This window comes from Epinephelus fuscoguttatus, linkage group LG10, assembly GCF_011397635.1.
Source record: "Epinephelus fuscoguttatus linkage group LG10, E.fuscoguttatus.final_Chr_v1".
In the NCBI taxonomy this organism is placed as follows: Eukaryota; Metazoa; Chordata; class Actinopteri; order Perciformes; family Serranidae; genus Epinephelus; species Epinephelus fuscoguttatus.
The window spans coordinates 31,230,843-31,242,887 of NC_064761.1; the positions used below are offsets into that span (position 1 = coordinate 31,230,843).

General features: G+C 37.6%; 2 protein-coding genes across 2 annotated transcripts in view; one reads left to right on the plus strand and one right to left on the minus strand.

The window, feature by feature from the left end:
• zgc:92140 (uncharacterized protein LOC447854 homolog) overlaps positions 1-12,045 on the minus strand; it is a 670,238-nt gene that overhangs the window by 76,197 nt on the left and 581,996 nt on the right. The gene's annotated exons all lie outside the window — the stretch shown is intronic.
• sec22bb (SEC22 homolog B, vesicle trafficking protein b) lies at positions 903-8,570 on the plus strand. Its single transcript, XM_049587259.1, has 5 exons — positions 903-1,111; positions 4,330-4,439; positions 4,532-4,692; positions 6,049-6,195; positions 6,361-8,570. The coding sequence occupies exons 1-5, from the start codon at positions 1,037-1,039 to the stop codon at positions 6,513-6,515; spliced, it is 648 nt and encodes a 215-aa protein (XP_049443216.1). The 5' UTR covers positions 903-1,036; the 3' UTR covers positions 6,516-8,570.

A 12,045-nucleotide genomic window follows, 5' to 3' on the forward strand; every position in this document is an offset into this window, starting at 1 on the left:
ATGGAGACATGGGATTAAATGATTTTAAGCCTTTGATAAAAGGTAGTACATAGACCTCAAGCAAAGTGCAAATTATACACAATAAGTCCACTTGATCTATGATGATGATGATGATGATGATGATAATAATAATACTAATAAATTAAATAAATTGTGAATAGTTACTTTTAACTTAAACAGACATTCAGTCTAGAAATAATAATAATAATATGATTATGATGATAATAATAATATCAATAAAATAGAAATATATATATATATATATATATATACTCTTTTTATTTTTAATGTTGTATTTTACCTTTTCACAGCTTTATTTTATTATAATTTTAACATATTATTTTCTTAAAATATTCTTTTTTCAATGCTCCATTTCTATGTTTTTATTATGATTATTTTATTTAATTTCATTTCATCTCATTTCAATTTAATTTACTTTTATTTTATTTTATTTTATTTTATTTTATTTTTATTATATTTTACTTACATTTTATTACTAAACAGCATAAATGCGAGACTATGCCAGGGGATCAGAATAGCCAAAAAATACATTTTCATTAAAGAAAAAAAGGAATATTCAAAATCAATATAATAGAAAATAAATGAACAGACATCTTGCAAAAAAAAAAAAAAACCAGGAGTTGGGACGAGACCAAAATTTAAAGTATAGGCTAAATCTTCTGAAATCAGTTTACAAAATGAGCAGTCCACAACAATATCCTTTTTATATCTTTGAAGAAACATTTGTATGTGTATAATTTTGTTCAGATGTGTTTCTGCTCACACTGTATCTTTAAAGCTCAGTAAAGTTAATTAAAAAAATATATTCTAATGCGGAACTGTATTTGCGGTTACTATCTTCCGCATTACGAGGGGACGGACTTATTTAGCTGTGACACAGAAAGCTCTTGCGTTTCCGGCCAGCTCAGCGCGTCAGCCCTGTGGTGTTGTCAGTTTACAGTCTGTCAAACACTGGTTACCAGTTACCTGTAAGGTTTCAGCGGGCGGCGGAGACACACCGGGACATCGCGGAGAGATGGTGCTGCTGACGATGATCGCTCGGCTGGCTGACGGGCTGCCGTTAGCCGCCTCAATGCAGGAGGACGAGCAGGTTAAAATATCACCTCTTTTTTTTCTTTGGCTAGCTGTGAGCTGGTTATCAGTCCAGGCTGCTGCTGTAACCGCCTCCAAGTTGGAGTGACACGTTAACGTTAGCTAACATTAACTAGCCTCTGTAGGCCTGTCTATCTGTACACACAGGCTGCCTTTTATTTACCTAAAAGCAACTGAGTCATTCCTCTCAGAACAGGCTCCCTGTGTTTTAACTCTGACCTTATTCACAGGCTGCTTCATACCACTCATGCGTTGCACAACTTGACCAGTAACTTCTGTGAGGCTAAACACAGTCAAGTTTAGGTCTTTACAAAACTACAAAATCTGCTTTCCACTGTCAGACATGTCTGTGTGTTGTATCAGGTCAGAATTAAGTCAGTAACACCTGTATTAAAGGCATGAGTTGATAATCTGACATATTTCAGATTAGAGCCCCATCAGTATATATATATATTAACGATTTAAGTCATAGAACAGTAGGGCTGCAACTTGTTTTCTCCATTAATCAATTAATCACTTGGTCTACAACATATTAGAAAACAGAGTAGCCTGTTACAACATCCTGGAGGCTAAAGCAGGACTGGGCGATATGGAGAATATCAGATGTCACAATTAGGGTTGCAATGTTAGATTGTCTGTGTCTCAGAAAATATCACCGTGTCATGGTATCACAGAATTTATATTATTATCAGTCTGTATGACTCTTAAAGGGTTTCAAACAGAAGGTTATTTTTGGTTAAACAAATGTTTTATCACTGTAATATAATTAAAACCTTTAACTATTTTATTAATGGAAGTATGTGTTAAAAGTCTTCCCTTAAAAAGTCTTAAAATAGTCTTAAATTCAATTTAACCCTAACAATAAATAGTTTTGAATTTGCACGGTTTAGCTACTACATACATTTTATCTAATTTAATTTATCCATTTTATTTCTTCTTGTGACAATGAGTGAAGCATTTCTAATTTTACAAATTTTTAAAAACTATAATACTGTCATTTTACATCATACTTGCCCTTACCTGTTGGCAAAATGTAGATTAACTTAACTCTGTTAACCATATTCCTAAATAACACTTACCTCTGCACAAGACCACACATATACTACTTGCCTGCAATGCTACCTGCAATGCTTACATAAGTAAAACATGACAAAAATCTGTCCTAAATTTGATTAAAAGGTGTCTTGAATTGCTCTTAAAAAGCATTATATTTAACTGTCTGATACCTGTAGACACCCTGTACATAACTAATCATGATACTGTTGGCCAAATACCTTTATCAATATTGCGACAGTATTGTCAGGTAGACTATGGTGCTTTCACAACATATTTACACAATGATATTGTGATAAACAATAATGAGTGATGTGGATGTAATGACTCAGTAGGTAAAGGCAAATAATAGAACAGCTTGAACTGAGTGGGAGGTAATGCAGCCTTAAAAACCAGGAAGAGACAACACTGTTATATATTATCATATCCAAAATCTAAGACAGTATCTAGTCTCATATTAGATATCAATATAATAGTGATATTTTGCCCAGCCGTAGCCTAAAGTGACTTCATCAGAAGTTTTGTGTTGTCCAATTAACATTTACAAATCTAAAAATATTAAATTTACTATAAAGTAAGACCAAGTAAAGTTGCAATTCTTCACATTTTAGAACCTGGAAATGTCTTTTTTTTTAATCAAAGTAGTTTTTATTGTTGTTGTTTTTTTCACATTATATCAAAGGTCCAAACAGGTCCCCCATACCAGACATACACATATATCCATTATGCATAGCCTGAGATCCACAAAACAAAGATAAATAACACAGAGAGATTAAAATGGTACAGACTATATAGATATGCTGTCAGCTTCCATATCCTCAGCAAAGGCTGAAGGCTGCCAATTAGTATTAAATTACTAAGTAAACCCTCTGAGAGTCCATCTGATCTTCTCCTATTTCATTTTTCTTTTTGGCATTTTTGCTTTGATCCACAATTACTTGGTAATCAAAATGGCTGCCTCGTAATTTTTGTAGATTGAATAATCCATTAATTGAGTATTTGTTGCTGCTCTGTCATATAGATATATGTGTAGTTGTAGGAAATGTGTAAGAAATTGTTAAAATGAAATACTATAATATTTAAATTATTTAAAAAACATTATTATATATTATTAGATTATTATGTATTTTATATTATTATATATTATATTTTTATAAATAAATTAAATATTATAATATTTTAAAAAAATAAAACAGTGTAGTCATTACATATTTTGTCCACCAGAGGGCGCTGACACCTTTTTTTTTTTAAACTGTGAAATGATCTGCTGTATAGGTATCATGCATTTTTAAATTATTAAATTGAACGTTTTTTTATTAATAGTGTTAGTTTATGTTTAAAAAAAAATGAATACGGCTGATATGGTGTTTGTAGATTTTTTTAAACTCTCAAATATCAGACTGTCCAGCTGAGTGTTTCAGGTGCAGCATCCTGAGTTATGTACTTGCATGTCATACCCATTAACTGTCTATTAAAAGTGAAATATCTATATTGATATTGGCCTCAAAACATAAACTTAACATATGAGAAATGTTACAATGGACGGCACGTGTGTGACATGTTGTTATAATGTGTTTGAGTCTAACATCTCTCCCTCACTCTCTTATCTGCTTTCAAAAAGGGAAGTGAAAAGGTTTGTTGTGTCTCTGCTCCATGCTTCAAACACCATACCGTGCATGTGTCTGTGATGCTACAGTGTTGCTGTAAACAACCAGGAAATGAACACCACCACCACCACCCAAATTCTGACCTTATATGATTGACCACAGTCAGTTGGAGCGGTTATTTGCTCTCTTTAAAACAGCCCTAACTTTAGTCTCAGTTGTAGTATCACACTGCTGAGTCTGTCTGTAGTGTTTTGTGCCAACTGTTTATTTTCAGCACACTTTCCAGGGCAAGAAATTAACGCAATCAAGGAAAAGAGTGTGAAATCTGCACTGGAGGTGGCTGCTATTTTTGTCCATCTTGTAACAAGTTACCGCTCTCGTATTTTTGTTGTTTGTGTCTCCTGTGGAGCTAAAATAGTGAAACTTGACAGTGAGCGGTACCTGCAAATGTGGCATGCACAAGTCAGTTGCTTGCCCCCACTGAACCACATATTTTCTGTGTGGTGTGTGAGTGAGTCGTGCCGTAACTGGCTTTGTGTTTTTTTCATCTGTTCAGTTGGGTCGGGACCTTCAGCAGTATCAGAGTCAAGCGAAGCAGCTCTTCAGGAAACTCAATGATCAGAGTCCCACACGCTGCACTTTAGAGGCCGGCTCCATGTCATTTCAGTGAGTCTGAAGAACATTTCAAACATAAAATACATCTAGAATACACAGTTATGTCTGTGACGGTTTCTTGACTCTTTCTGTTCTCTCTGCAGCTATGTTATAGAGAAGGGAGTGTGCTACCTGGTGCTGTGTGAAGCTAGCTTTCCCAAGAAGCTGGCCTTTGCTTACCTCGAAGACCTGCAGGCAGAGTTTCATGAGCAGCATGGAAAGAAAGTCCCCACAGTCTCCCGGCCCTACTCCTTCATTGAATTTGGTAAGAAGAAAAGAGATGTGTATATATAGTCTCTAAAGTCTGACCTTATGTTTGTGGCCTGTGTGAGAAGACGGCCTGAGTAGATACAGTAGGGGGAAGCTCATGATCCTCTCAGCCGTCTTCACAACCCACTCCAGTTTTTGTTTTTCCTTGAGTCTATTATCATTTCTTTTGTTGTCTTTGTATTGAGGATGAGGTCGTTGTCCTTGCTCAAGGCGCACTTTCATGACTGTATGCACAAGGATCTGCTTGTGGGGATTCATATCCTGTTTTATTGGCTGATTAATATCATAAATGACTGCTGACTCCTCACTCCTCCTAACTGGGGCAACATGTGATCAACAAAATCACATTATCTAGGCTTAAAACAAGCCTTACCTCATCTGTTACAGGCCACATTTTGGCCTTTGTCGTGGCTCAAAAACTAGAAAAGTTTGGTGTCATTTTGAACCAGAGCATCTGCAGATTAATTCCATACCTGATGTGTTATGATCCACTGAAGTTCGACACGATACAAGATCAATAAACCCTCATTTTTGTTCCCTGTGAGGGACACTTGAGTGAGATTTGACTCCTCTTTGTTTGACGGGAGAAGGAGGGTTTTATCGAACATTGTGTCCCAGGTTTGTCTCCATATAGCCCGTCTGCTTTGGTTACACCTTGTTAATGTAACCTGCATATTGTCTGGACACACAGCCCACCCTGCGCTCCCTGTTCCCCACCCACATGCCCTCAGACAAACCTTGTGGAGTTTTTTTCTAGTCTGTTTTGCAAGTTCGCTGGCTCTAAATTCTAAGCAAGATTCTTACTGAGACAGCACACTGGATGGAGAAATCAGGCAACGCTGCCTCACGTCACTGTTGGCTTGTCGTCCTGGGCAGCATCCCACTGGCCCACCACTGCATCACTTCTTCTTTGGCAGCTTTTTGGCAAATCACAACAGAGCCTCCGGGCTGATTTTGCTGAGTGAACTCAAACGCAGCTTCTCTAGTTTATTATGCTGCTTATTAAATCTATCAGAGAGAGGAAACTGTCAAACACACAGATGTAACAGTGCACCAGGGCTGAACAAAGAGGTGACAGTCATCTGCACAAGTCATTTGGCAGAAATAATATACAGAAATAATCACTCTCAATCAGCAACGAGAAGTGTGTGGCAGTGTATTTTTATGCAGACACTCCACCCTCTACCTGTATTTTCTCTTTAGTTTCTGTTTGGGATGTTTATGGGCCCACACAGTGCTCAGGTGAGGTCGGGGATTTATAAAAAGGTAGCGACTAGTGACCAGACCGTAAGCAGCAGGCCTCCAAGAAACTGGAACACTGCTTATTTTATCTGTACTGCTTCCTCACCAGATACCTACATCCAAAAAACCAAGAAGTCGTACATTGACAGCCGAGCGAGAAGGAATTTGGGCAGCATCAACACAGAGCTCCAGGACGTACAGAGGATCATGGTGGCTAACATAGAGGAGGTGCTGCAGCGAGGAGAGGCTCTCTCTGGTAAGTCTGCATTATCTCAGGTCTGCAGCGTGTCCTTCTCACACTGAATAATAAAAGCAAGGAGGGATTCTCTTCTTATTCTCACTGTGATCCTCATTTGTGTCTCTCCTCCTTTCTCCACTCTCCTCTTTTGTTCCCTTTCCTCCTGTTCCTCCTCCCCCGCAGCGCTGGACTCCAAGGCCAGCAACTTGTCCAGCCTGTCAAAGAAGTACAGGAGCGACGCCAAGTATCTGAATACCCGCTCCACCTATGCCAAGCTGGCAGCCGGTGGCGTCTTTTTCATCATGCTCATTGTCTATGTACGCTTTTGGTGGCTCTGAGAGAGGAAAAAGGGAAGAAGGAGGAGGAGAAGGAGGTGCTGAAGTGGAAAATGAGCTGCACAGAGTCTGCAGACACTACGAGAAGCTGTCACCTTTGACTAAAAACAGGATCCCTGCTCTTAATAAGACTTTGCAGACATACCACCGCCCATTTTGTTCTCGCCTGTCCATGGATGTGTGATCTGAATATAAATGATGTCATAATACATAGTTTTATTATTAACAGTTGTACCGTAATGCGCTAGTAGTTGCCCTGGAGATAGGTTAAGAGGATGTGAGTGAATGTGTGTATGTGCGAATGTGTGTGTTCGGGGGGTGGGGGGTGATTGCTCTGTTTTTGTGGGTGATTGGTTTTGAAGTGTGGAGAGAAAATGAAGAGTTTCCAAAGCTGTACTGTACTTTACTGTAACAGGACTGATTTAATCTTGCATACTGTCTAATAATACAGGAGAGAGCAAAAAAACACACACCTGTATTTATCCTGAGCACATTATATGGGTATCCACGTTCATTAACATATAATCACAGTAGTGATACAACAACATACAGTATGCAGTTAGACATATTTCAAAAACATGGCATTGATTCTTTTAGTTAAATCGGTTTAGCAGGAAAATAGGAAAAATAATTTAAGATGGCTTTTTTAAAATAATATTGTACACCTTGCAAAATGCTATTTCACCTGTGTCTAATTATTTTCCCCATTATGGGACGTCAGTGATCCTATAAAGGACTGTACAAAAATTATTAGGGAGTCATAAAAGGGGAGGGTGATGTTTTTTTGTTTGTTTTATTATTTCTATTTTTATTTTATTTTTTTGCTGAAAAGGAGATCAGGGGATGCGTCGTGTAATTTTACTCACCCCAAATATATTTTTCGGCCTTCTCTTGCAAAGTGATTTATCATGTTTTTTTTAAAGGGTCAAATAGTCCCATCAATGTTGTCAACATTTTTTAAGTGTGCACAGTGGCTCATAAAGGTGCCCTTTATCACATGAAGAGGACAACAATCCTGTCACAGTTTAATTTTCTGTTTTGTCCCATCACAGTCGACTAGCTAATAAGATCAATACATCGATGAGGAGAAACAGAAGATGGATATTTATAATTTAAGTATCATACTGATTTAATTATCTCTATTAGCATGTATCATATAAGGTTAGTTTTTGTTATAATTCATGTTAAGCCTTTTAGTTAGTATCTCTTTGTTCTTAAATAAAAAGTGGCTGGCATATTTACAGGAAGGGCCCCAAAGAAAGTATTAATGATGCTGGAGAGGGCCTTGCTTTAACCCTTTGTAACCTGAGCAAATTGGCTTGGTTTATTCTAAAAACACGGGAAGAAAGCAAATGAACAACGAAAGAAGAAATGACCCAAAAAAAATTGCAAGAAATTAGTGAAAAAAATTAAAATTAAAAACAAGAAAACTAGTAAAAAAAAAAAAAAAAGACAAGGAAATGACCTTTAAAAAAGCTTAAAAATTAGAATAATTCTGACATAATTTTAATGATATAATAATTATAAATATGGGTTTCCCCTAGCTTCTCTTAATTTTCTAAATTTATTATTTTTTTGCAATGTGTGGAACATTTCTTGCCAAGTTGCTCATTGCCTTTTTTCCCCATGTTTTTGAAAGAAATCACGCCAATTTGCTCAAAGTTCAAAGGTTTAAATACTTGCAAAAGGCGCCTGAATGCCACACAAGAAAACTGCTGTTCCTCCACATTTCAAAAGGTTCATTTAAAAAAAAAAAAAAAAGTGAAACTGCAGAATAATTTTCGTACAGTCCCTAACCTGACCTCAATAGTGTACCCTGCTCTCCTGCACCTTGACTGTGTGGACCAGCACCTTCTGTAAGCAGGCATTTGAAAAAAGAAAAGAAAAATAATATGTCTGTTTCTGTTTGGGTCCTTTTTATTTTGTACAAAGTTTACACGTATAGACTTGATTGCAAAGTGGATTCACGCTGAGAGCTGCAAGTGCTTACGGCTGGAAAGGACACCCTCTCTTTTTCTGTTTTGTCTGCAATCTATAAATAAAATCATTTGCACAAAACACGCTTCCTTTCTGACAGAGGAACTCGAGTTGAACTGATCAGTATCAGGTGTTTTGTGACTGGGAATGCAAATAGAGATGCCTGAATTACAAAGTTGCTCTTACTGGTTTTAAAGGCGTCAATGCAGAATACACATGCAGCAAACTGCCACCAGTTTATATGATAATGATCCTGTTTTTAGACTGTTGAAATGCAAAAGTTAATTTGTTAGGGTTTTCTAAGACAGGAATTTGCCATTTCAACACAGTCTGAATTAATATGCTTTGTCATTTAAAGAGTGTGAGGTTTAACCTTAAAGACAGGTTTTCCTACTACTGTATGAGTAATTTACAGTATGCAAACCACTTCCAGGAAAATAACTCTCTTTAAAATGGGGGAAAAAAACATGAATTAACCCAACTTCTGAGTAGGAAACTCAGTGACTCAGAGGGCACTTTGAATGCATCACAGCCTGTTTGTTTCGCTTCCACAGCTATTATTTTTTAACACCCGTTTTTGAGATATACTTACTAACTTGTGCTATTTTCTTTTTGACAATTTATCCTGCTTTTCAATTTTTTTTCACAATTTAAGAACTCAATAGAACATTTTGGAGAGATTAAGTGTACATATAAGCGCCGTATGTTGGTGAGACTTGAGGAGGGATTAAAGAGACCAAAAAAAAGGAATCAATGAGGTTTGCTTGTCTAAACATCATAGAGTCTTTTGTACGATACCTTCACAAAATCAGGTCATAAGGGTCTTACGTAATTAGCCCACTTCACCCAGAATTTAATGAACACATTTTTCTGAAGATGAAGAGAAAAAGTAATCTTTTCCATAACGTAAATATAATTTACAATAGATATCCACTCCTCTCATGTGGGGGGTTCAGGACGCAGCCAGTGCCTTGTGAGGGCTTTCTTGCAAGCAGATATCAAAACACCAAACATACATTTGTCAGAGCGCTTTGCCTTAAGATCCATACATCCTAAAAATAATGTAGATAAATTGCAAAGGAAGATCAGTGTCATCAAGATCTTTTAGTGCTTTATGACATTCTGTCCAGAGAGGCCTGATCACTGGACACATGGTGTTTGCCACCAGAGACAGGATGGTGATACAATACCACTCCTGACCAGCAGATAGAGTGCTTTGCTCACTGTTGCGCACATGCAGTCGAAGAAAAAAAAAAGAGGCTCAAAATCTCCCTGACTTGCAACTTGTGCTGCTGCTGACAGTGGCCTTTTGCTAGCTGAGCTCCAAATCATAGGTTAGTTTATAAAGGAAGGGAAAATATAGGCTGCAGCTTCTGGGGAAAGAGACAGAGTTCAAAAAAAAAAAAAGTGTTGCAGATGAAAGTTTCTGGCTCATGACAAATGCAGCGACTTGCACTGAAAGCTGACAGAGCAGCTTCAACTTGAGGTAGAACAGGAAATGTGAGAGAGAAAATGAGAAGCAGCAGAAGGGGTAGCGTGCCAAAAGCAAACCACAGGGCACAGGCTAACCTTTTCACCTCTCAAGGGAAGTAGGTATTTGTAAGTTTTGGCCTCAGTCGTGATCAAAAGTTATCTCTCTTTGTGATCTTGTTCCACCAAAACAGCTTTCGTTACCTGAAAGATGCTTTGTGCAAACCTTCCTTTGTTAATAACTGTCTCTTTTGTAGATTTCTTTTTTGGTAGTTTTGTTTCTGTGTCGTGTGCTTTCATGTGTGCTCATGCTTGCAGCCTGTCTCTATCCTGTCTATCAATGTTAGTCATAGTCTGTATTTGTCACCATTTGCCCAGCCATTCTTACTACATTCAGACCTGTGTGCCTTTAATCATGACTCTCTCTGATTTTTGCATGTAATTTTAATAATATCAGTATTTTACCTGATGGATTTCTTGTCTATTATCTGCCACACATTCTCTGGTCGTTAAAGGAGCATTAGACTTCCTTCTGAAATCACGGGTTGTAATTTTGTGAAATTTAAACAAGGAAACTTGAGCACCACATAGTTGACGAGTAAAATATATATGTGTCTGTGTGTGCGTAAATGTCACAGTGATTAAAGAGAGGACAACATACCTCTCTCTCGCTCCAGCACTTTCTCCCCTTCCTCTGCAGGTTACCATAGCAGCAGCGAGTGTGTGACAGTCATGTGAAAACGAAGCTGATTGGATTAAAATACTTTGTGTGATCAAGGGTCAGGAATACGGCGCATGTACTAAACACACATAGCCTGATTTAAACACACACACACACACACACACACACACACACACACACTCACACACTATCTCACAAACCAAGACAGGTAGAAAGGTTCTTCTAAACATTCATCAGTTTTAGAGAACAGCACATGTGCTGTGTAGGCTACTCTTGCCAACTCATATTACCCTATCTTGATTAAATTTCCTGTCGAAGACTGAGACACAACCACAAGACCGTCCACCCACACTCGACTTCTCCTGAGTCTTGTGTAATCTTAAAGACACAGGACATTAAAACAACGTGACCTTGACCTTCACCTTCACCCTCACCCTCAGCCACTTCATCTCAGAGTCACCGGAACTGTTGAGCATGCAAATTGAGATGCGGTGACAGAGTTTCACTCATGTTGCCAGCAAAGAAACTCAATCACGAGAGCTTTAAGTTACAATGAAACAAACATGCTGACAACATTGCAGATTAATTGATTGTGGTGCCTCATGTCCACTGAACTTTTGATCTCATTTATTCGAGGATCCGTGGTGAAATGTAACTAACTACATTTACTTAAGTACTGCACTTAAGTACACACTGGAGGTGCTTGTACTTTATACTTCTACTCCATGACACTTCAGAGGGAAATATTGTAGTTTCTCTCCACTACATTTATCTGACAGACAGCTTCAGTTACTACCCTTCCTGTCCTGTTAAAACCATAAACAGCCAAATTTGGTGGTTTTGAGTTTGAATGTTTGCGATAAAACTAAAGGATTTATCGTTCTTTTATGTGTCGAGACATTTCTCCTTTAAAATGCCTCGTTTTAACTCCTTTAAAATGCTCTTGGATCAGTTGGAAAATGCTTCATCACAAAGCTGAAAACACATCTGCTTTTCTGAGCTCAAGAAAAGTTGACAGTGAAACAAACATATGATGGTCTTATAGAATATGATGCATTACTGTACATTAAACAACCCAACAGTATATAAAGGAGTTAAAATGAGCTCTACCTTAAACAGTAGTATAATGCAGCACGCACATTAATGCAGCAGTAATATTAATCTGCAAACATCCTAAGAAAACACAGACAAGGAACATTTTACTGCACAAAGGGTACCTTTACTTTTCATATTTTGATTACATTCTGCTGATAATACTGACATACCTTTACTAATGCAAGGCTTTGAATGCAACACTTTTCCTTGTACTATTTTCATGCAGTTTGGTCTTACTGTTTTGACTGGTCATGTCTCACGAAGGCATCTCCAACCGCTCCCCCAAGGGGCAGTATAGACCTCGATCTC

What these genes read in the sequence shown, in the direction of transcription:
- sec22bb (XM_049587259.1), top strand. Translation starts at nt 1,037, where the DNA reads ATGGTGCTGCTGACGATGATCGCTCGGCTGGCTGACGGGCTGCCGTTA. An exon ending in CAATGCAGGAGGACGAGCAG is followed by an intron (nt 1,112 to 4,329) that starts GTTAAAATATCA and finishes TCATCTGTTCAG; the next exon opens with TTGGGTCGGGACCTTCAGCA. An exon ending in GCCGGCTCCATGTCATTTCA is followed by an intron (nt 4,440 to 4,531) that starts GTGAGTCTGAAG and finishes TTCTCTCTGCAG; the next exon opens with CTATGTTATAGAGAAGGGAG.